Raw genomic sequence first — 25858 nt, forward strand, 5'->3', positions numbered from 1 at the left:
AGTACTACCTCCTCTCCTCCCCTCCACTACAGTAATACTACCTCCTCTCCTCCCCTCCACTACAGTAGTACTACCTCCTCTCCTCCCCTCCACTACAGTAGTACTACCTCCTCTCCTCCCCTCCACTACAGTAGTACTACCTCCTCTCCTCCACTACAGTAGTACTACCTCCTCTCCTCTCCTCCACTACAGTAGGACTACCTCCTCTCCTCCATTCCACTACAGTAGTACTACCTCCTCTCCTCTCCTCCACTACAGTAGTACTACCTCCTCTCCTCCCCTCCACTACAGTAGTACTACCTCCTCTCCTCCACTACAGTAGTACAACCACCTCTCCTCTCCTCCACTACAGTACTATTACCTCCTCTCCTCTCCTCCACTACAGTAGTACTACCCCCTCTCCTCCCCTCCACTACAGTACTATTACCTCCTCTCCTCCCCTCCACTACAGTAGTACTACCTCCTCTCCTCTCTTCCCCTCCACTACAGTACTATTACCTCCTCCCCTCCACTACAGTACTATTACCTCCTCTCCTCTCCTCCACTACAGTAATACTACCTCCTCTCCTCTCCTCCACTACAGTAGTACTACCTCCCGTCCTCCCCTCCACTGCAGTAGTACTACCTCCTCTCCTCCCCTCCACTGCAGTAGTACTACCTCCTCTCCTCCACTACAGTAGTACTACCTCGTCTCCTCCACTACAGTAGTACTACCTCCTCTCCTCTCCTCCATTACAGTAGTACTACCTCCTCTCCTCCCCTCCACTACAGTAGTACTACCTCGTCTCCTCTCCTCCACTACAGTAGTACTACCTCCTCTCCTCCACTACAGTAGTACTACCTCCTCTCCTCTCCTCCACTACAGTACTATTACCTCCTCTCCTCTCCTCCACTACAGTAGTACTACCTCCTCTCCTCCGCTCCACTACAGTACTATTACCTCCTCTCCTCCCCTCCACTACTGTAGTACTACCTCCTCTCCTCCCCGCCACTACAGTAATACTACCTCCTCTACTCCCCTCCACTACAGTAGTACTACCTCCTCTCCTCCCCTCCACTACAGTAATACTACCTCCTCTCCTCCAGTACAGTAGTACTACCTCCCCTCCTCCCCTCCACTGCAGTAGTACTATCTCCTCTCCTCCCCTCCACTGCAGTAGTACTACCTCGTCTCCTCCACTACAGTAGTACTACCACCTCTCCTCTCCTCCACTACAGTAGTACTACCTCCTCTCCTCCACTACAGTAGTACTACCTCCTCTCCTCCCCTCCACTACAGTAATACTACCTCCTCTCCTCCCCTCCACTACAGTACTATTACCTCCTCCCCTCCACTACAGTAATACTACCTTCTCTCCCCCCCTCCACTACAGTAGTACTACCTCGTCTCCTCTCCTCCACTACAGTAGTACTACCTCCTCTCCTCCACTACAGTAGTACTACCTCCTCTCCTTCCCTCCACTACAGTACTATTACCTCCTCTCCTCCCCTCCACTACAGTACTACTACCTCCTCTCCTCTCCTCCACTACAGTAGTACTACCTCCTCTCCTCTCCTCCACTACAGTAGTACTACCTCGTCTCCTCCCCTCCACTACAGTAGTACTACCTCCTCTCCTCCCCTCCACTACAGTAGTACTACCTCCTCTCCTCCCCTCCACTACAGTACTATTACCTCCTCCCCTCCCCTCCACTACAGTACTATTACCTCCTCTCCTCTCCTCCACTACAGTAATACTACCTACTCTCCTCTCCTCCACTACAGTAGTACTACCTCCCCTCCTCCCCTCCACTGCAGTAGTACTACTTCCTCTCCTCCCCTCCACTGCAGTAGTACTACCTCCTCTCCTCCACTACAGTAGTACTACCTCGTCTCCTCCACTACAGTAGTACTACCTCTTCTCCTCCACTATAGTAGTACTACCTCCTCTCCTCCCCTCCACTAGAGTAGTACTACCTCGTCTCCTCTCCTCCACTACAGTAGTACTACCTCTTCTCCTCCACTACAGTAGTACTACCTCCTCTCCTCCCCTCCACTACAGTAATACTACCTCCTCTCCTCCCCTCCACTACAGTAGTACTACCTCCTCTCCTCCCCTCCACTACAGTAGTACTACCTCCTCTCCTCCCCTCCACTACAGTAGTACTACCTCCTCTCCTCCACTACAGTAGTACTACCTCCTCTCCTCTCCTCCACTACAGTAGTACTACCTCCTCTCCTCCATTCCACTACAGTAGTACTACCTCCTTTCCTCTCCTCCACTACAGTAGTACTACCTCCTCTCCTCCCCTCCACTACAGTAGTACTACCTCCTCCCCTCCACTACAGTAGTACTACCTCCTCTCCTCCCCTCCACTACAGTAATACTACCTCCTCTCCTCCACTACAGTAGTACTACCTCCTCCCCTCCACTACAGTAATACTAACTCCTCTCCTCCCCTCAACTACAGTAATACTACCTCCTCTCCTCTCCTCCACTACAGTAGTACTACTTCCTCTCCTCCCCTCCACTACAGTAGTACTACCTCCTCTCCTCCACTACAGTAGTACTACCTCCTCTCCTCCCCTCCACTACAGTAGTACTACCTCGTCTCCTCTCCTCCACTACAGAAGTACTACCCCCTCTCCTCCACTACAGTAGTACTACCTCCTCTCCTCCCCTCCACTACAGTAATACTACCTCCTCTCCTCCCCTCCACTACAGTAGTACTACCTCCTCTCCTCCCCTCCACTACAGTAGTACTACCTCCTCTCCTCCCCTCCACTACAGTAGTACTACCTCCTCTCCTCCACTACAGTAGTACTACCTCCTCTCCTCTCCTCCACTACAGTAGTACTACCTCCTCTCCTCCATTCCACTACAGTAGTACTACCTCCTTTCCTCTCCTCCACTACAGTAGTACTACCTCCTCTCCTCCCCTCCACTACAGTAGTACTACCTCCTCCCCTCCACTACAGTAGTACTACCTCCTCTCCTCCACTACAGTAGTACTACCTCCTCTCCTCCCCTCAACTACAGTAATACTACCTCCTCTCCTCTCCTCCACTACAGTAGTACTACCTCCTCCCCTCCACTACAGTAGTACTACCTCCTCTCCTCCCCTCCACTACAGTAATACTACCTCCTCTCCTCCACTACAGTAGTACTACCTCCTCCCCTCCACTACAGTAATACTACCTCCTCTCCTCCCCTCAACTACAGTAATACTACCTCCTCTCCTCCCCTCCACTACAGTAGTACTACCTCCTCTCCTCCACTACAGTAGTACTACCTCCTCCCCTCCACTACAGTAATACTACCTCCTCTCCTCTCCTCCACTACAGTAGTACTACCTCCTCTCCTCCCCTCCACTACAGTAGTACTACCTCGTCTCCTCTCCTCCACTACAGAAGTACTACCTCCTCTCCTCCACTACAGTAGTACTACCTCCTCTCCTCCCCTCCACTACAGTAATACTACCTCCTCTCCTCCCCTCCACTACAGTAGTACTACCTCCTCTCCTCCCCTCCACTACAGTAGTACTACCTCCTCTCCTCCCCTCCACTACAGTAGTACTACCTCCTCTCCTCCACTACAGTAGTACTACCTCCTCTCCTCTCCTCCACTACAGTAGGACTACCTCCTCTCCTCCATTCCACTACAGTAGTACTACCTCCTTTCCTCTCCTCCACTACAGTAGTACTACCTCCTCTCCTCCCCTCCACTACAGTAGTACTACCTCCTCTCCTCTCCTCCACTACAGTAGTACTACCACCTCTCCTCTCCTCCACTACAGTACTATTACCTCCTCTCCTCTCCTCCACTACAGTAGTACTACCTCCTCTCCTCCCCTCCACTACAGTACTATTACCTCCTCTCCTCCCCTCCACTACAGTAGTACTACCTCCTCTCCTCTCCTCCCCTCCACTACAGTACTATTACCTCCTCCCCTCCACTACAGTACTATTACCTCCTCTCCTCTCCTCCACTACAGTAATACTACCTCCTCTCCTCTCCTCCACTACAGTAGTACTACCTCCCCTCCTCCCCTCCACTGCAGTAGTACTACCTCCTCTCCTCTCCTCCACTACAGTAGTACTACCTCGTCTCCTCCACTACAGTAGTACTACCTCCTCTCCTCTCCTCCACTACAGTAGTACTACCTCCTCTCCTCCCCTCCACTACAGTAGTACTACCTCGTCTCCTCTCCTCCACTACAGTAGTACTACCTCCTCTCCTCTCCTCCACTACAGTACTATTACCTCCTCTCCTCTCCTCCACTACAGTAGTACTACCTCCTCTCCTCCGCTCCACTACAGTACTATTACCTCCTCTCCTCCCCTCCACTACTGTAGTACTACCTCCTCTCCTCCCCGCCACTACAGTAATACTACCTCCTCTACTCCCCTCCACTACAGTAGTACTACCTCCTCTCCTCCCCTCCACTACAGTAATACTACCTCCTCTCCTCCAGTACAGTAGTACTACCTCCCCTCCTCCCCTCCACTGCAGTAGTACTATCTCCTCTCCTCCCCTCCACTGCAGTAGTACTACCTCGTCTCCTCCACTACAGTAGTACTACCACCTCTCCTCTCCTCCACTACAGTAGTACTACCTCCTCTCCTCCCCTCCACTACAGTAGTACTACCTCGTCTCCTCTCCTCCACTACAGTAGTACTACCTCCTCTCCTCCACTACAGTAGTACTACCTCCTCTCCTCCCCTCCACTACAGTAATACTACCTCCTCTCCTCCCCTCCACTACAGTACTATTACCTCCTCCCCTCCACTACAGTAATACTACCTCCTCTCCCCCCCTCCACTACAGTAGTACTACCTCCTCTCCCCCCCTCCACTACAGTAGTACTACCTCGTCTCCTCCCCTCCACTACAGTAGTACTACCTCCTCTCCTCCCCTCCACTACAGTAATACTACCTCCTCTCCTCCACTACAGTAGTACTACCTCCTCTCCTCCCCTCCACTACAGTAATATTACCTCCTCTCCTCCCCTCCACTACAGTAGTACTACCTCCTCTCCTCCCCGCCACTACAGTAATACTACCTCCTCTCCTCCCCTCCACTACAGTAGTACTACCTCCTCCCCTCCACTACAGTAATACTACCTCCTCTCCTCCACTACAGTAGTACTACCCCCTCTCCTGCCCTCCACTACAGTTATACTACCTCCTCCCTTCCACTACAGTAGTACTACCTCCTCTCCTCCAGTACAGTAGTACTACCTCCTCTCCTCCCCTCCACTACAGTAATACTACCTACTCTCCTCTCCTCCACTACAGTAGTACTACCGCCTCTCCTCCCCTCCACTACAGTAGTACTACCCCCTCTCCTCCCCGCCACTACAGTAATACTACCTCCTCTCCTCCCTTCCACTACAGTAGTACTACCTCCTCCCCTCCACTACAGTAATACTACCTCCTCTCCTCCCCTCCACTACAGTAATACTACCTCCTCTCCTCCACTACAGTACTATTACCTCCTCTCCTCTCCTCCACTACAGTAGTACTACCTCCTCTCCTCCCCTCCACTACAGTAATACTACCTCCTCTCCTCCCCTCCACTACAGTATTACTACCTCCTCTCCTCCACTACAGTACTATTTCCTCCTCTCCTCTCCTCCACTACCTCCTCTACAGTAGTACTACCTCCTCTCCTCCACTACAGTAGTACTACCTCCTCTCCTCTCCTCCACTACAGTAGTACTACCTCCTCCCCTCCACTACAGTAGTACTACCTCCTCTCCTCCCCTCCACTACAGTAGTACTACCTCCTCTCCTCCACTACAGTAGTACTACCTCCTCTCCTCCACTACAGTAGTACTACCTCCTCTCCTCTCCTCCACTACAGTAGTACTACCCCCTCTCCTCCCCTCCACTACAGTAGTACTACCTCCTCTCCTCCACTACAGTACTATTACCTCCTCTCCTCCACTACAGTACTATTACCTCCTCTCCTCTCCTCCACTACAGTAGTACTACCTCCTCCCCTCCCCTCCACTACAGTAGTACTACCTCCTCTCCTCTCCTCCACTACAGTAGTACTACCTCCTCTCCTCTCCTCCACTACAGTACTATTACCTCCTCTCCTCTCCTCCACTACAGTAGTACTACCTCCTCTCCTCCCCTCCACTACAGTAGTACTACCTCCTCTCCTCTCCTCCACTACAGTACTATTACCTCCTCTCCTCTCCTCCACTACAGTAGTACTACCTCCTCTCCTCTCCTCTACAGTAATACTACCTCCTCTCCTCTCCTCCACTACAGTAGTACTACCTCCCCTCCTCCCCTCCACTGCAGTAGTACTACCTCCTCTCCTCCACTACAGTAGTACTACCTCGTCTCCTCCACTACAGTACTACCTCGTCTCCTCTCCTCCACTACAGTAGTACTACCTCCTCTCCTCCACTACAGTACTACTACCTCCTCTCCTCCACTACAGTACTACCTCGTCTCCTCTCCTCCACTACAGTAGTACTACCTCCTCTCCTCCACTACAGTAGTACTACCTCGTCTCCTCCACTACAGTAGTACTACCTCCTCTCCTCCACTACAGTAGTACTACCTCGTCTCCTCCACTACAGTACTACCTCCCCTCCTCCCCTCCACTACAGTAGTACTACCTCCTCTCCTCCACTACAGTAGTACTACCTCGTCTCCTCCACTACAGAGTGATTCAGTAGCTCTGGACCCACTGACCTCCCCAGTCAAAACAATGAGGACAGGGAGCTGGAATGGAACAGCCAGCCCTGCTCTCAACTCAACCCTACCGTTTCACTTCAAGCTCTTTTCTGTTCCATTCTTGCTGAGATATGTCTCTCTCTCTCTCTCTCTCTCTGTCTGTCTCCGTCTGTCTCTCTCTGTCTCCGCTTTACCTTTTTTCCGTCTCATCCCCTTTTCTCGCTCTCGGTCTGTCTCTCTCTCTCTCCTTCCCTCCCTCCCCCCACACCCCCTCTCTATCTGTCATTGATGTTTAGCACAAACTGAATTCGTCAGAGCTCGACGTGTTATGGGTGGAACGTTTATCGGTCCGTCGCGTTGGACTTCAGGTTTGATAACTGAACATTTCAGTTGCCTCCCTCCCAGGCCTTCCTTCAGCCAGCCATCTTATCACATTGCACCTATAGAGAGGCCAGCGGACCTCAAGGCCCAGGTTACCCCCGGCTCTGTTTGCTGTTTCAGGACAGATTGTGCTGAGTCCAGGGGTCCCTCTCCACCTTCTCCCTTTCCCAGGTTAATTTGACTATAGATGAAGTTGTACACTCTACTTTCTTCTGAATGTTGTTTTTAAAACAGCTACAGCATATATCTTGTCAACTGTTGCGTTGTGAGGGCTGTGGGTTGAGGTGGCCAGAGATTTTCCTTTTCCACGCGGAAACGTTTCCTAACCTATCCGATCCGAGTTTATTTTCAGTGCGTTTAAAGAATGACTCATATGTGAAAGGTATGCACTTGCATCAACCAAAATACATTGATTGTACAGGAACAAGTATAACTTTACATTTCACACTACGTATATGAAAATGTAGCATTATTTGTTCAATTTTTACACAGTGTCGCCTAAACACCTTGGATAAGTTGGGATTCTTTCAGATTGCGTCTTTAGATAGGAGATGCTTTAGGACGGTAGTGTTAGATTTGTCTGTAAAGGGGGCTCCTAGCACCCCTATCTAAGGAGGTACTTTGGACCCCTAATGAGGCACATGAAGGGCCCCCAGGGACTGTTACTCTCACCACACCACAGAGAGAAACCCAGAGAGGGCTGCCCAGTGCTCTTTGAGAGCTTTGTAGAGGACCAGGATGTAGTGGAGGGGGTTTCTGGGGGAGGGGGGGTAGGACGATGGTTTTGTCTTGGTAAACGTCCCTTGTGAGAGAATGCATTCCGTGGGTGTTGAAGTCCCAGTGATGTTTTCTTTAGAGGAGAACCCATTCCCTCTCTCTCTTCATCCTCTTAGTGCACTCCCTCTCTCCATCCATCTCTCTTTTCTTCTGCCCGACATGTCACCTTCATGATCATTTTGGGTTTTATTTTGATGAAAAATATCGTTGTTTTTTTTAAGAACATCTAGGTGTCTAAGTAGCTTTGATGTACTCGCCCACATTCATACTTACACTCATCACACACTCACACACACACGTAAGACATTCATCATCTGATCCCTGCTCCCGACGAGGAGAGATTCCAAAATATTCTCAAACTTTCTGTGTAACTTTTCCAGGCCCTTCCCGGACCCTAATGATATCTTTGGCTGCGTTTTCCTGCTCCACTCCTCTCTGGAGAGTCCTGGCCCCCAAGCCTCCTCATTATGAGTGTGTGCAAGAGTTTGTGCGTTTTAAATATGTGTCTGGTAGCAGCTTTTTAATGTGTAATCCTTAATGTCCCCCTGACCCTCAGTGCACTCAGGCAGGAAGTCAGAGAGCATGAAACCGGCTTTGTGCAATTAGGGAAGGAAAACATTGGGGTCCACGGCCTCCGTTTGATAAGCCCCCGTCCCTCTCTCCACCTTACGCCTGTCTTACACACACACACACACACACACACACACACACACACACACACACACACACACACACACACACACACACACACACACACACACACACACACACACACACACACACACACACACACACACAGAGGAGATGCCCCTGTACTATCCCCAGTGAGGATGGAATGGGAGGCTGTGGCAGGAATGTTTAACACGTTTATTTTGCTGATAAAAATCTCACCACACATCATTCTCGAGGAGTCTGTAGTGTGTTTGTGATGGAGGGGGAACTTCACCCCCTTCATTGTTGTGAATTAGGATGTTTAAATAGCCCTTCTCCCATCAGCCCACTAGTCCAACTGGCGTCTGCCAGCTTATAACCCATCAGTCAATCAGTCAAACATGGTTATGACCCCATCAATAGGGTTTCAAAATGATCTACTTTTCCAACAATCACGGTTGGAGGACTCCCGGAATCAGGAGGGAATAAGTAGGAAATCCAGAACCCTCCAACCAGGATTTCTGGAAAACCAGAAAATGTATTGAAAGTTCCCATCAATGTTTTCTAGCATGGCTCATTCTCATTCACATGGGGCTGTAGGATGAGCCAAATCAGACAGTCATCTGATTAACCTTGCAGGGCTCCTACCTTTGGTCTTCAACTACAGGTCTACAGATCCATCTTCCACTAAAATGATTGCTCTTTCACACTCTCTCTCTCTCTCTCTCTCTCTCTGACTCTCCCTCCCTCTCCATCTCCCTCCGTCTCCCTCCCTCCCTCCACAGATGGAATGAACTGCATGAACAAGGACCACGGCTGTGCCCACATCTGCAGGGAGACCCCCAAGGGGGGCGTGGCTTGCGAGTGCCGGCCCGGGTTCGAGCTGGCAAAGAACCAGAGAGACTGTACATGTACGTACCCTCCACGGGTTATCGCCCCACTGTAGGGGCCCTAAACAGCCCTGTGGTGAATTATATATGAGGGCTTTGGACAGCGGTTCTGGTTGGGGTCACCCACTCTAGAGCCAAGGTCAAAGCCATACACTACAGTTCTGTGTTCCAACCGTGTTGTTATGTTATTCTCTCTGTCTCTCTGTCTCTCTCTGTTTCTCTCTCTCTATATACAGTTGAAGTCATAAGTTTACATACACTTAGGTTGGAGTCATTAAAACTCGTTTTTCAATGACTCCATAAATTTCTTGTTAACAAACCAAACTATAGTTTTGCCAAGTCGATTAGGACATCTACTTTGTGCATGACACAAGTCATTTTTCCAACAATTGTTTACAGACAGACTATTTCACTTATAATTCACTGTATCACAATTCCAGTGGGTCAGAAGTTTACATACACTAAGTTGACTGTGCTTTTAAACAGCTTGGAAAATTCCATGGTTTTAGAAGCTTCTGATACGCTAATTGACATCATTTGAGTCAGTTGGAGGTGTACCTGTGGATGTATTTCAAGGCCTACCTTCAAACTCAGTGCCTCTTTGCTTGACATCATGGGAAAATCAAAAGAAATCAGCCAAGATCTCAGAAAAAGAATTGTCGACCTCCACAAGTCTGGTTCATCCTTGGGAGCAATTTCCAAACGCCTGAAGGTACCACATTCATCTGTACAAACAATAGTACGCAAGTATAAACACCATGGGACCGCTCAGCCATCATACCGCTCAGGAAGGAGACGCGATATGTCTCCTAGAGATGAACTTACTTTGGTGCAAAAAGTGCAAATCAATCCCAGAGCAACAGCAAAGGACCCTGTGAAGATGCTGGAGGAAAACAGGTACAAAAGTATCTATATTCACAGTAAACAAGTCCTATATCGACATAACCTGAAAGGAAGAAGCCACTGCTCCCAAACCGCCATAAAAAAGCCAGACTACGGTTTTGCAACTGCACATGGGGACAAAGATTGTACTTTTTTGGAGAAATGTCCTCTGGTCTGATGAAACAAAAATAGAACTGTTTGGCCATAATGACCATCGTTATGTTTGGAGGAAAAAGGGGGACGCTTGCAAGCTGAAGAACACCATCCCAACCGTGAAGCACGGGGATGGCAGCATCATGTTGTGGGGGTGCTTTGCTGCAGGAGGGACTGGTGCACTTCACAAAATAGATGACATCATGAGAAGGAAAATTATGTGGATATATTGAAGCAACATCTCAAGACATCAGTTAGGAAATTAAAGCTTGGTCGCAAATGGGTCTTCCAAATGGACAATTGACCCCAAGAATGCTTCCAAAGTTGTGGCAAAATGGCTTAAGGACAACCAAGTCAAGGTGTTGGAGTGGCCATCACAAAGCCCTGACCTCAATCCTGCTTAGATAGCAGCAACACGCTGCGAGAGGCAGGCTGCACTAGCTAGTTTTTAGAATTGATTTAGACTCCAGTGCTAGCTATCACTGATTCCAGAAAATGATACATTCAGTAGCCAGATGTAATACAATCTGAACCTTCATGGAAGCATATTAAGGATGTTTAAAAAAAAAAAATCATCCTGTGTGCTGAGCGACCTGAGCCATGGAATTTAAATTCGACTCACAGTAACCATTCAGGAGGGGAAAATAAGCTTTTTATTAGTTACATTTTATTTGGTAACACATTTTGTCCTGCTTAAAAACGCCAGTGAAACATTGTGAAATCCTGCACTCTTTATAACGACTGAAGAGGAAGAGGGTTTGTTATGAGTCGGGACGTTAGTATTTCATTTGTGGTGCGAAGAGGAATGCTCGGCAGCGGAGTGTCGGCTATAGCGGAGCTGTAGCACACATACACACTGACTCACACACACACACACTCTACTCTCAGCAGTGCTGTAGTAAACTTGTGATAAGAGCTCTGGGTTGGGCTGGAGACGCGGAGCACAGAGAGGAGCAGTGACTGACTGGGGGACTTGATGAGCTTCAGCTCCTCTCTTCGGTTGTCTCTTTCTCTCTCTCTCTCTCTCTCTCTCTCTTGTTCTCTCTTCTCCTCTCCAACCCACACCCCCTCCTCTCCCCCTCTCTTATTCCAGGACAAGCTTGTAAACATCAGAGCAGGGGACATTAACAGGTCTCAATATGTATGATTATACTCCCATAAAAATACTTCCTTGTTTTTATTCTGCCTATAACTCTCTCTCTCTCAATGTTATTCCTTCTCTCTCTCTCTCTCTCTCCTCTCTCTCTCTCTCTCTCTCTCTCTCTCTCTCTCTCTCTCTCTCTCTCTCTCTCTCTCTCTCACTCTCTCTCCTCTCTCTCTCTCTCTCTCTCTCTCTCTCTCTCTCTCCGTCTATCTCACTTGCTCTCTCTCTGTGTCCTGGTCCAACCCAGTGTCTGGTGAACCCATGTCACCTGTCATGAAGAGAGCAGAGAGTATAGGGAACAGAGGGAGGCCGGCTCCGGTCACGGCTCACATTCTGCTACTTTATTACCCTACATTAGGAATGTACTCTGGGGCCTTCTCACTGTTATTGTTGGGGGACTGTGTCTGAAGATCATAAGAAGCAGCACACAGTGAATGAATGTCTGTCCAAGCACTTAAAAACAGATTTCTCTTTTTGGTGTAAGGTATTTGAGTATATAGTCATGGTGTGTGTGTGTGTGTGGGGGGGGGGGGGGGGGGGTAGGCCTATACCGCTCCCTTACAATCCTTGTATGTTGCCAGTGACGTGTAACTATGGGAACGGTGGCTGCCAGCACATGTGTGACGATACGGAGGTGGGGCCGGTTTGTGGCTGTCACCAGAAGTACGCCCTGCACTCAGACAGCAAGACCTGCATCGGTGAGTGACAACAGACTGTACTTCATCTCTTTGAATAGTTTCTGCCACAAACACACACACAAACATACAGGCACACACACTCACTTATGTAACACACGCATACACAGAGAGAGAGAGAGAGAGAGAGAGAGAGAGAGAGGCACACACATTCTCCTCAATTTGTATAAAAAACAGTGTAGACTCTAAATTGACACACACATCATACACTTTTGTTCAAGCAATCAACTTCCTCAATACTCTCAAATCATATACAGTACCAGTCAAAGGTTTAGACACACCTACTCATTCCAGGGTTTTTCTTTATTTTTACTATTTTCTACTTTGTAGAATAATAGTGAAGACATCAAAACTATTAAATTACACATATGGAATCATGTAGTAACCAATATTTTTTATTTGAGATTCTTCAAAGTTGCCACCCTTTGCCTTGATTGACAGCTTTGCACACTCTTTGCATTCTCTCAACCAGCTTCATGAGGTAGCCACCTGGAATGCATATCAATTAACAGGTTTGCCTTGTTAAAAGTTCATTTGTGGAATTTCTTTGCTTCTTAATGGGTTTGAGCCAATCAGTTGTGTCGTGACAAGGTAGGGGGATTTACAGAAGATAGCCCTATTTGGTAAAAGACCAAGTCCATATTATGGCAAGAACAGCTCAAATAAGCAAATAGAAGCGACTGTCCATCATTACTTTAAGACATGCAGGTCAGTCAATCCGGAAAATTTCAAGAACTTTGAACGTTTCTTCAAGTGCAGTCGCAAAAACCATCAAGCGCTATGATGAAACTGGCTCTCATGAGGACCACCACAGGAATGGAAGCCCCAGAGTTACCTGCACCTCAGATTTCAGCCCAAATAAATGCTTCACTGAGTTCAAGTAACCGACACATCTCAACATCAACTGTTCAGAGGAGACTGCATGAATCAGGCCTTCATGGTCTACTTGCTCCATAGAAATCACTACTAAAGGACACCAATAATAAGAAGAGACTTGCTTGGGCCAAGAAACACAAGCAATGGACATTAGACCGGTGGAAATCTATCCTTTGGTCTGATGAGTCCAAATGAGAAGTTTTTGGTTCCAATCCCGTGTCTTTATGAGACGCAGAGTAGGTGAACTGATGATCTCTGCATGTGTAGTTCCCACCGTGAAGCATGGAGGAGGTGGTGTGATGGTGTGGGGGTGCTTTGCTGGTGACACTGCCATCCCATCTGGTTTGGGCTTAGTGGGACTACCATTTCTTTTTCAACAGGACAATGACCAAAAACACACCTACAGGCTGTGTAAGGGCTATTAGACCAAGAAGGAGAGTGATGTAGTGCTGCATCAGATGACCTGGCCTCCACATTTACCCGACATCAACCCAATTGAGATGGTTTGGGATGAGTTGGACCGCAGAGTGAAGGAAAAGCAGCCAAAAAGTGCTCAGCATATGTGGGAACGCCTTCAAGACTGTTGGAAAAGCATTCCTCATGAAGCTGGTTGAGAGAATGCTAAGAGTGTGCAAAGCTGTCATCAAGGCAAAGGGTGGCTACTTTGAATAATCTCAAATATATGTTGATATGTTTAACACTTTTTTGGTTACCACATGATTCCATATGGGTTATTTCATAGTTTTGATGTCTTCACTATTATTCTACAAATGAAAATAGTAAAAATCAAGAAAACCCCTTGTGTGTCCAAACTTTTGACTGTTACTGCAACTCAGTGCACATTAGAGAACATATTTCTCTTAAAGCTCTGTTATTTCTCATCGTTTTTGCAGTCGATGTTATAGATGTGTGAGAGAAACTGGTGAGAAGGGCTTTGTGATGAGTTAACTTCACCCCTGAGCCCTCTCTCCCTACCCCGGCCTCATCTTATTTATACACTCACAACAAAAGACAGAGGGGGAGAGATTGAGCCACTGATACATTCAGAGAGAGCGAGAGACAGAGATGGACAGGAAGAGTGAGAGAGCGTTAGAGAGAGCGCAGTAACACATTTACATTTTCGAGATAATCAACCAACCTGAAAATACATTCAAATGTTTCTTTTTCATGTGAGTAACTTGAAACTGTGAGTAATTAAATAGAGATGGAGGGCGACATTTTCGCTGTGCAAAAGAGCACAAATCTGTGTGAAAATACCGTAAACCTCATTATAATCTGGCAGTGTGATTCAATTATACATTTCTCTTCAACGAGCTGTAATCCAGCTGCCAGATTATAATGAGCTTTACAGTATTTTTGCACAGATCTGTGCTCTGTTGCACCCCGAAAATGTCGCCCGGAGTTTCACGATGACGATGGTGATTATTTCCTGTCTGGGGCCTGAAGACTGCTCACCCTGTTTTTGGAGATCGTGGCATGGGGAGAAGAGGGAGTAAAGAATTCTCCCCATCTAAATGTGTTCTAAAACAACAGCTTCCAGTGCATGTTGAAAATAGCTGATTTGCCATGTGATAGAGGAGAGTTGTATGATCACTGTCTCTTTTCTTTATGTGTCGCTCTCTCTGGCTGTCTGTTTCTCTCTCTCTCTCTCTCTCTCTCTCTCTCTCTCTCTCTCTCTCTCTCTCTCTCTCTCTCTTTCTCTTTCAATCACACAATTACACCTGTACCTGTATGCACACTCCCAGACAAACACGCACTTTGACTGCTGACAGAGTAGTCAGTGTAGTAGTAGTGTGTTAATGTCTCAGGTAGTGAAAGGAGGAATAGAGGGGGTTTTGGGGGTTTGATCGCTAGGTAGGTCTGTGGTGGAAACTGGAAAATGAATAGTTGAGAAGTCTCAGAAGTTGAAAAACACATTCATCATCTTCATTACGCTGGAAAACTAGCCAAGTCAGTGTAGCGCATGCCCATCTCTAGGCCTGAGAGACGCCAGGCCTGCATGCCACTGTTTGCCAAATGGCTAACTTTTACGCCCGGCTGTCAATGTGGCCGTATCCCGTGGCTATGGTGGCTCCGAAGCTGAACAGAGAGGAAATGTTCATGATTTTATTTCTGGGGGAATTTGCTGAAGATAAATGAGAGGTTCCAGGTAAGTGAAAGAGTTTTTCATATAAAAAAAAATGTTGCCTTCCTTCCAACGGACCCCAGTCCCACATTTGGCTCGGAAGTTTGGACGCTTGGGCGTACCAAATCGTATTTTTTCTGCCTTTATAAAAAAATGCTCCAGTGTTTTTTGGGTGCACAGAGACGTTCCTGAACGTCCCCGGAGCGTTCCGAAGAGAGCCTGGCAGTGTCTGTCTGTCTGTCCGTAACGAGACAGTGATTTACAGACTCCCTTGTTTCTCCATAGCTCCTAAACAAGGTTTATAACCACCGAGTTGCAAAATCCATGGCAAGCTAAAGCAGATTGGCAGACACTCAAACTCTTTTTCTTGTGTTACATTATACCAGTTAGTCAAAGTCTGTACATATGCCCCCAGAAGGAGTTAAACCATTTCTGGAGTTGACTAAAATCAGATGCATCTGAGATTAGGCAAGACACTGAACACAATACCTCAGGTTTCCCCAATTGGAGGCCCGCGGGCCAAATTTGTCCCACAGGTGGTTTTATTTGGCCCTAAAAGTTTTCTGCGCGATTTAAAAAAAAAAAAAATATTATTTATTTGTTTTCATTGTTGGACATAATACTGTAAAATCTTTATTTAGCAAATCTGTTCCCAAGTAATCCCACGCATAATAGAAATAATAGGCATACAAATGTAAGCAAAGTTTGAAATTATTGTTTTAGTCCAATATTATATCTGTTTGGGCTTCTTGCGGTCAATTTGCAGTCTACAAATGATTTGTAATTATGTTCCAGCATCACGAACATCCACTCAAGAAAAAATTGGCTGCGGCAGAATTTAGTTGATGATCCCTGCAATACCTGTTCTAACTGGAATTAAAAGACACACACACACACACACACACACACACACACACACACACACACACACACACACACACACACACACACACACACACACACACACACAGGTCTTCCCGCATGTCACAAATAAACCCTTTTTCTGTGTGTTGTCATTCCTGCTGTGCTAGAACACTGGAGAAGCCCCCTCTCTCTCCCCAAAAACAGATCTCTGCTATACAGTATCATCAATGCTGTGTTCTCACAGAACTGCCTTCATTTTGTGCCCATAACCTTTTCCTTTCCAGCCATGCGAGGACCAACGAAATCCACGAAAGAAGAGGAAGACCTCTGAAAGAATGAAAGAAAGAGAAAAACCCTGTTCTCCTTCTCCCTCTGTCCCGTGTCTTTTTCTCTCTGGCGAGAGGAAAGGCTCCTCTCTGGTCTGAGTGTCCCAACTGCTCTGTCACTGGGCCCACCTTTGACCCACCTTTGTGTAGTGCTGTCTCTGGTGATCCTCCTCTTCCTCCTCCTCCTCCTCTTCCTCCCTACCTACCTCCTCCTGCTTTCTGGTGATAGTTACTGATTGCCTGTCTTGTCTGAGCATCCACGTTCAAATTCAATTCAAAAAGGATTAAATCCTTACCTCAAAGGAATTAAGATTATTAAAGGGAATTGAATTAAGGACTGGGGGGGAACTAATAAAACAATGGTACAGGATTAGAGTGAACATCTCAGTTGCAGCCTGATCTAACGTTACATAGAGCTACCAACCCAAACCAAAAACAAACATCACTCCAAACACCCCCCCCCCCTCCTCCAACCTGCAATATGCCCCCCCTCCCCCTAACAGTACAACGGCCTCAACCAGCAAACAAAATCCTGTTACTGTGGCAACCCCCAAAACCCACATCACCCCCCACCCATCAGCACCTCCCCCCTCATCCACCTGTAGAGACGGACCAGTAACCCTGCCTGTTTCTCAATAACACCTCCATCACGCCGTCATCCCAGCCAGCCGCATGCATTCTCAATCTGACACGCTCTCCGTGTCTGTCAGCCCGTCCGTCTGTGCGTCCGTCTGTCCTCACCATACCTCTGTCACTAATCTACGCGACCCTTCTGCCTGTCTGTGTTTCTGTCTGTCCGCCTGCATGGGAGATCCTACTGTTCTGTACTTTCCCTTTTGATTTCCTTTTTGTTTTTATTCTGATTTTCATTTTCTTTCATTTTTCCCCCCTCCTTGAATTGCAGTTACATTAATAGCAACCAACACTTGTCCTCCTGTTTTCTTACAGTGCATCGTTACTGGTTACCGTTACTGTTCTCCTCTTAGCTGTAGTGTACTGCTATGGATTCATTCCTCCCTCCCTTCAGTGATTATTTCCTGTGTAAGTTCTGCTCTCTCTCTAAACATCCCCCCTCAGAAGGCCTCCTCTAAACGGACCTTAGAACTGCTGATTCCTTAGCCCCTTAGGAGTGTCCTGGAGTCCTCTCTTCTCCTCCTCCTCCTCACCCTTTCTTACACAACCACCCACTCACACACTTTCACACGCTCATACACACGTGCACGCACCCTCACACTCAAGCATGCACACACTCACAAGCACTCACATCCATACACCAGCACATAATTGCCCAGTCACCCGTATACACACACAGACACAGGCAATAACACACACGCACATACATGCACACATACATATACACACGCACGCACACACACACCTAACCGTTAGTTGAGTGCCAGAAAGCCTCCATTCATTTGTGAACACTGCTTCAGAGAGTCTTTCACTTTGTCTACCAATCCTTCCCAAACGAACTGCCTGAGAAAGACCAGTAACGGGCCAAGCCAGGGGTGACCAGAGAGGGCTTTAGTTACCCCTTCCTCCCCCTCACCCAAAATCCCCCTCCATAGGACTTTGTACATCAAAGACAGTCCCAGTTCCATTGTACTGAGTGGCAGTGCCCTGGCCTGCCCCCCCCCCATTCAGTGCTTCAGAGAGAGATGCTCATTCAGAGCCTAATGACTCTGACGTCCCAGTGAAAGACTCCCTCTCTTCCCAAGGCCTAGTAGAACTCCTCACCAACCCCAGCCCATCCATTCTAACACAGCGTTTGCTCATGCATATCTGTGTTTGCTCAGCTGCATATCTGCAACACAGCGTTTGCTCAGCTGCATATCTGCAACACAGCGTTTGCTCAGCTGCATATCTGCAACACAGCGTTTGCTCAGCTGCATATCTGCATGTTCATCTTAACCGTAACCCCCGACCTTTCCCCTCTCCCTTCTCACCCCTCCCTCCACCCCCCCCCCCCCCCCCCCGCCTGGCTTGGGAACATGGTTTCCAACGTTGACTGTTAAAGCCAGTTGTGATGTGTTCCATAGACAAACAGGCAACCAGCGCTGCCGCCAGACTACCTCCTTCTCCTCTCCTCTATGCATGCCCTCTCCATCGCTCCCCCCTCCACTAGTCCCCAACCTCATTTATTTATGAGTGTTCCTCCCATTTACTTCTCCCATTGTGGCCCACGATGGGATGGGATTTCCTCTCTCTTCTTCTTCCCTTTTTCTCTCTCTCATCCCTTTCTTTCTTTCATTTTGTCATTTTGTCATTCTGAAGTCCTTGTAGTCGCTCCCTCTCTCTGTAGTGTCTGTCTGATCTGGTGGCTAGCATAGCCTCTTACCCGTTGGCGTCACCCTCTACCCTTCTTCTGTTGTCATCCTCACCCCCCTGCTTCTTACCCACACTCATGCAGCTTGTCTTGGACATGTTTGCTCATCCTTCCCTCTACTCCTCCTTCCTTTCCTCCTCCCCCTCTTCCTCCTTTCCGGATGTGAGGGAATCATTGCTGAGAGTGTGTGGCCGTTTGATATGGAAGACAGAAACAGCAACGGCTACAACATCAACGTCAACAAACTCCCACCCCCCCCTAAATTATATTTTTATTTGAACTTCTATTTTTGTCCCCTACCCCCACCCCCACCCTTACCCTCATTTAAACTTATTTCGTTTTTTTTTGTTGCTATCTGGGACTTTTGGATCTGTTTTTGGGATTAACACTCTAACAGGGATTTTGGCGCCTTTTCATGGCTTCTTGCTTCTTGGCTTTGGTTTTGCTCAAACGCCAAGAGGGGCTTACTTGACTTGACGTCTCGGGCGGCAGCGGGCGGTGCACATTGGGCTTCTAATTAACCTTACTGCTCACTGTTTGTCCCCTTGTCACTTGTGTTTTAGAGAGAGATGAGGCTGCAATTGAGAGCTCTGAGTTCAATGCCACGTCAATAGCTGATGTGGACAAGCGGGTGAAACGGCGGCTACTAATGGGTAACTCTTTTCTTCCTCTTTCTATGTGTTGCCATGGCGCTTGTGCTTGTATCTCCCTTCTCTCTCTCTCTCTCTCTATCTATCTATCTCTCTCTCTCTCTCTCTCAAATACATTTTTATTTTTATGAGTCCTTGGTACCCTCTATGTCCACCCTCAAGGTCCCAGCCTGTTGGTAAACTTCTCCAACCCTGCTCCCACCTCACCCCATCGCCCGTCTCGGCAGAAGATACATGTTCTGTAGAGTTCCCACAGCAACTAACAGTTATTCCTGTAGGCAGCTACGCATCCCTCCAAAGATTAGACTGGTGGTCAGGCACTCCTCCTCAGGGAGAGTCTTTAGACATAAAGGAAAGTTTATGGTCAACGAAAAAGGTCTTGAAGAACTCGGGACTTTGACCATTTTGACACGGTTTCATGTTCACTATTAAGGCGAAAATGTTCCTGTAAAATTTGCAACACCCTCAGTCCTTCCTTCCCCCTCCCCATGATGATACTCATGGCTTGGAGGGAACAGTACACGAGGAGCCATTCCGTCCCATTATATCTTTGGCGTTTTCATGGAGAACATCTCAGCTAGTATCTTTGAAGGGTCTCTATCAGCAGAGTCTCTTTGGGTGACATAGCGCTTCATTCGATCAAATCCACCGTCTGGAAGTCTCCGGGTGAAGACAAATCATCAATCTTATGCTGTGAGAATGTACATTTGGATTAATTTATGCAATAAACTCTACTGCAGTGCTTGCCTTGCCTACTTCCAGACAGCGGTTTTGATTGAATAGACACCTAAGTCTTTAATATTGGTGGCCTTTAACTTCCCATCCATCCTATAGCCTCATCTCCATCTCATTCCCCTTGGCCAGTTACGTGTCCTAGCCTGACCCTTGCAGTACCAACATATCTGGAAACGTACTACTCAAGGGATGTCTTTCAGAGGGCCCCTTAACAATTCATTATTACCATATGCCCATCGCCATCATCCCGTTTCAGACTGGCACCCTACTTCTCAAGTATGCACTTGTTTGGCCTACAGTACTTGCATTTCAAGTGAGCAGATCACTCAAACAGCCACATCGTGACATAAAGAGCTTTCATACAAGCCCCGGGCACCGTCGATGAGAGACGGTGTCCAGATACTGTATCTACACTGTAGGTTCATCAATGGATGACTCAGTCAATTAGTATAAAACAAATGAAATGAATAAAAACGTGAATAGTTAACCCTTTCCCGACTCAGTGGAGGAAGATGCATCCCTTCAACAGTAGTGGCTGACTGTTGAACGAAAATCACTCCGCAGGGTTGGTGGGAAGGGACAAACGACATGGTTCTCAGACAACATATGCCAATCAACTCCTAGATAACACCATTCTGTACATAGTCTGTCCCTGTGAACCTTCTTTTCCCTCTTTCAGACCTCGAACCCCCTGTGAAGTTCTACCTGACTGTTAAAGTGTGGTTTCAATATTTCTCCCTTTAATGGAAATATCTCAACTAATCTGGACTAACCACTAAACCAGACTAAATGGGTGAACCCCCACTAATACCTAACTAAAACTGCACTTCCTAAAACGTCTGAGCCTCGGAGCAGCATTTCCCTCTTGGTTTCTTATGATTCTGTTTCCTTTATTTAGCTATTTTCTTTTCAAAGGCAGACGTGGATCCAGTACAATGTACAGCCTGTATGTTTACCAGCATGTAGACCTAAGTCAGTCAGTCATTCAGACATCCTGAGCTTGTATATACTGTTACTGTTATGGATTGGTGCCTGCAGGTTTCTCCCATACAGGGGAAGATCTTACTTCAACAGGTGATGACTTTGGCCTGTAAATGGGGGAGGGGGGGGGACAAAACTCCACCTATTTCCTCTAAATGTTAACTTTTCTATCCTTCTCATCTTTCACCAGTTGAATAATTTTTCCCCTGCCTGACTCAGTCCTGTTATTTTCATTCCTGATGATGTCACTATTGATGCTCCTCCCCTTCATACCAACACTGTATCCGTGTTTTCTATAACCCCCCCCCCCCCCCATCTCTCATTTATATGACCTGTGTTATTGAGATGTTTTTAATCCTAACTTTTTTATTTGCCGTTTATTTTTATGCTTTACAGGTCTGATTAGTCTGATTGCCATGGAAACCATGGAAGTCTTTAGAACAGCCCTGAACGTCTGTTAGATTTGACACTGTGCTCCATTCGTCTGCCTGCTTTGACACACAGCGTTCCTGTCCCTCTCTGTGCGTCTGCTGCTGCTATTTTCTCTGCAGACACTGCCGTAGGCTTTGTCCCATATCACTGGAGCCCAGATTGATCAAGACAGATTAAACTGGAACCTGGGCTATAATGAAGAAATGATGGAGAAAAGCCTGATAGAGATAGCGAGAGGAAAGAGTGAAGAATGTGAAAGTTCTAGCACAGAAAAAGCCAGGTCTTTTCAAATTTCTACTCATTTAGGATTAAACCAGCGTTTGCTGGACACGTGATGAGGCTGGGTGTGAGAGGGAGAGAGAGAGAGTAGTGCTATCGCTACACAGACCTTGGCTGCTGAGGAGTCCAAATAAACCACTCACCTAGGACAGATGGGCTGAGCTGGGCATGTGTGTGTGTGTGTGTGTGTGTGTGTGTGTATGGATAGCGTGATTTCAGGACCGTGGCAGCGCTGACAGCTGGATTAGGTGCCCATGACACAGTGAAGGGGGATCCTGTTAGCTAGGCCCTGCTGAAAGACGATCGTGCCCCTACAGCTCAGTCAGTATGCGTGTGGAGGGTTGATGGGACTTGGCATGATGCTTAATAAAGCACAACCACTCCTCTTTTCTCATGACTCCCTCTTAATCAATAGAACATGTGTCTTAGAGAGAGAGAGAGCGAGAGACTGCATGGAGATTTGACTGGTCAGCATGTCTGTGTGTGTGAGGAGTATGAGGTGTGTGTGTGTGAGCATGGCAGTATCTTAAAGATGGATGAGAGGAGAGAGACAGACAGAGAGACAGTGAGATGGAAGGGTGTGGTGATGGGGGTATTTGGTGGGTAAGTCAGGGGTGTCTCTGTTGATTTGTACTGGCTCTCAGCCAACACACCACTGGCCCTGCTGCCGCTGCTCACACAAACAAGACAGACGGGTAATCTTCAACTGTCACCACGGAGATGAGAGCTGGTTCCCTTGAACGGGTCCCTCCAATCTCCCCCAGAATGTCTCCCACGGAAACTCCCCCAAACCCCCACTCCCCTTTACAAAAAATAGGTGTAATCCTGTCCATCTTCTTCTCAGCTTCAGCATGTTGAAATTGAGACACAGGGAAGTGGAAAGGATGGCTGTGAATAGAAGAGTGTTAGCCTTTATAGCGTAGTTGCAATACAGTGTGCATGAGACAGAAACATTCAGGGGTGGGGGTTCAGAGGGGCTGTTCGGGGGTAGGCTTTGCATGTCCAGTACATCAATCAGATTGTGTTTGGGCGGGCGGCGGATGTGTGTTCCTGTGTGCAGCCTCTTGCCCTGGGGGTGGGCGGGCCTGGCTCATCAGAGCAGGAGAGGGGCTCCGAGCAGGACTCACGCTAAGCTAATTATAGGGCCCATTGCCTTCAGTAGTATAAATCAGGCTGACCCATTAACAGCCCCATGCGCACACACACACACACACACACACACACACACACACACACACACCTGAGTGGGACGTTTGCAGGGGTCCACTGCCATACCCTACAGCACCCATCAGACAAGCTACACTATATATACAAAAGTATGTGGACACCCCTTGAAATTAGTGGATTCGGCTATTTCAGCCACACCCATTGCTGACAGGTGTATATAATCAAGCACACAGCCATGTAATCTCCATAGACAAAACATTGGCAGAAGAATGGCCTTACTGTGGCACTGTTTTAGAATGCCCCCTTTCCAACAAGTCAGTTCGTCACATTTCTGCCCTGCTAGAGCTGCCCCGGTCAACTGTAAGTGCTGTTATTGTGAAGTGGAAACGTCTAGGAGCAACAATGGCTCAGCCACGAAGTGGTAGGACACAAAAGCTCACAGAACAGGACCGCTGAGTGCTGAAGCGCGTAGTGTGTACAATTCGTCTGTCCTCGGTTGCAACACTCACTACCAAGTTCCAAACTGCCTCTGGAAGCAACGTCGGCACAATAACTGTTCGTCAGGAGCTTCATGAAATGGGTTTCCATGGCCGTGCAGCCGCACACAAGCCTAAGATCACCATGCACAATGCTAAGCGTCAGCTGGAGTGGTGTAAAGTTAGCTGCCATTGGACTCTGGAGCAGTGGAAACGTGTTCTCTGGATTGATGAATCACGCTTTACCATCTGGCAGTCTGACGGACAAATCTGGGTTTGGTGGATGCCAGGAGAACGCTACCTGCCACAATGCATAGTGCTAACTGTAGAGCTTCATGGAGGAGGAATAATGGTCTGGGGCTGTTTTTCATGGTTCGGGCTAGGCCCCTTAGTTCCAGTGAAGGGAAATCTTAACGCTACAGCATACAATTACATTCTGTGCTTCCAACTTTGTGGCAGCAGTTTGGGGAAGGCCCTTTCCTGTTTCAGCATGACAATGCCCCCATGCACAAAGCGAAGTCCATACAGAAATCGAACATCTTTGAGATGAATTAGAATGCCAACTGCGAGCCAGGCCTAATCACCCAACATCAGTGCCCAACCTCACTAATGCTCTTATGGCTGAGTGGAAGCAAATCCCCGCAGCAATGTTCCAACATCTAGTGCAAAGCCTTCCCAGAAGAGTGGAGGCTGTTATAGCAGCAAAGGGGGGACCAACTCCATATTATTGACCATGATTTTGGAATGAGATGTTTGACGACCAGGTGTCCACATACTTTTGGTCATGTAGTGTACCAGGAAGATATAGTATCTCTCCTTCCCCTATTCCCTCTGTGTTTTCCTTTTCTGGGAATTAGGTTCAGTATCCCAAAAGGTTATCTGCAGTTCAATGAAACACACCAGCAGCCTCATTGAAGTAGAGCCATTTAGCCACTGACAGCTTCCCGGTGGTGGTAGAATCTGGCCATCATGTTGGCTCTCACAGCACCCACCTGCAGTTTGCTTTTGCCGCCAACAGACGGCCATGTTTGATCAGCCCGCTGATGAGATGCCGTCAGTCCGTGACACTGCACTCATTGACAGTATTATGCTAATGCTGTGACCTCTAGAGCCGGGCGTGTTAGCTAGCCAGTCTGAAAGGGTTCATCCTCTTCCCTGCCTTAAAGCAAGCACAGAACCTCTTTGCATTTATTGAGCTGGGAATAGGTGCCAGAGAGACAAGTGCACCGTTTCTCATTTGCGTACATGTCCAAATAGCCAGAGCCATTTCAGCGTCTTCTGTCACCTTTAAAGGGATAGTTTGGGATTTTGGCTGAACTCCTGGATACCATTTTTATGCCTCTGCGTCCAGTATGAAGGAAGTTAGAGGTAGTTTTGCGAGCCAATGCTAACTAGCATTATCACTAGCTGTACCCAAAGACTTCCAGTCTTTGTGCTAAGCTAGTTAGCTTTGCTCTCGAAACTACCTCTTAACTTCCTCCATACAGGACGCAGAGACATAAAAATGGTATCCACGACTTTGGGGAAGTAGATAAAGGATCTCTTTAACTAAGCACATTCAACAGAGTTTTTTCCAGGACATATCAGAAGCCTGCCAGACCCAAGTAGTTAATCTGAAACTGTTCTTTATTAAATATAGTAGCCTATTATTGAGCCCCGTTCTAATAACAGTGTACAGTTTCACCGTCCTCAGCAGTATCTGACACCCATTGGGGATTAGTGAGCTCAGCTTTCCTAAAGCAACATTGGGCTGCGCAGGTGAAGTGGAGATGCCATAAGGTGCTGTTTGTTTTGGGATTAGCTCAGGCAATATTCACAAGTCAGAGCAAACCTTATCTTGGCCACATACAAGAACATTTTTCCTAGAGTCAAAATATATCCATTCGGTCCTAGGTACTACTACTCGATCCCGCCACTACTATATTTTAGACTCTCATGTTTTCTCTACTTAACCTTCAGTATCGTTTTTGACTAGGCTACCGAGTTCCTCTCTGAGTTCAACTCGTGTTGCCCATTAATCTCTTGTTTATGTTTTGTAGAAATCTGTCTTTCTCTAAATGAGTCTACTAGGTGTTCCAATCAGTTATGTTCAACACAGAATCCTGAGTATGAGTTTATAGTCGGTCTATAACATGTTTATGAACCGTCCATGAAATTCCAACTGTGTACCGTTCTCATAACCTGTCACTGGTCTGATGGATTACTAGAATGTCTCGACACGTGCTTAGTATCGTGGAAATGAAGTCTGAATGGGTATGATGAAAAAGCAATATTCCCTGAATACACGACTTCTCCCTGTTGTGTATTTCTCCACTGTGTGTAGCCTCTCCTCAACCCACCCGTCATATCTTCCCTGTCTACTGTTTCTCTCTT

General features: G+C 47.4%; 1 protein-coding gene across 7 annotated transcripts in view; it reads left to right on the top strand.

The window, feature by feature from the left end:
• The window catches only part of LOC106576154 (signal peptide, CUB and EGF-like domain-containing protein 1), a 176270-nt gene that overhangs the window by 68943 nt on the left and 81469 nt on the right, over positions 1-25858 (top strand). For 2 of the 7 annotated variants that reach the window (XM_014153088.3, XM_045699776.2), the window contains exons 5-8: positions 9270-9395; positions 12135-12251; positions 14489-14542; positions 19329-19418. In XM_014153088.3, coding sequence (XP_014008563.1) covers positions 9270-9395; positions 12135-12251; positions 14489-14542; positions 19329-19418 — 387 coding nt within the window. The remainder of the gene's footprint in view (positions 1-9269; positions 9396-12134; positions 12252-14488; positions 14543-19328; positions 19419-25858) is intronic. The other 5 variants (XM_014153091.3, XM_014153092.3, XM_014153096.3 and 2 more) reach the window with 3 other exon arrangements.

The sequence above is a fragment of the Salmo salar genome, chromosome 17 (genome assembly GCF_965601325.2).
Source record: "Salmo salar chromosome 17, fSalSal1, whole genome shotgun sequence".
Lineage (NCBI taxonomy): Eukaryota > Metazoa > Chordata > Actinopteri > Salmoniformes > Salmonidae > Salmo > Salmo salar.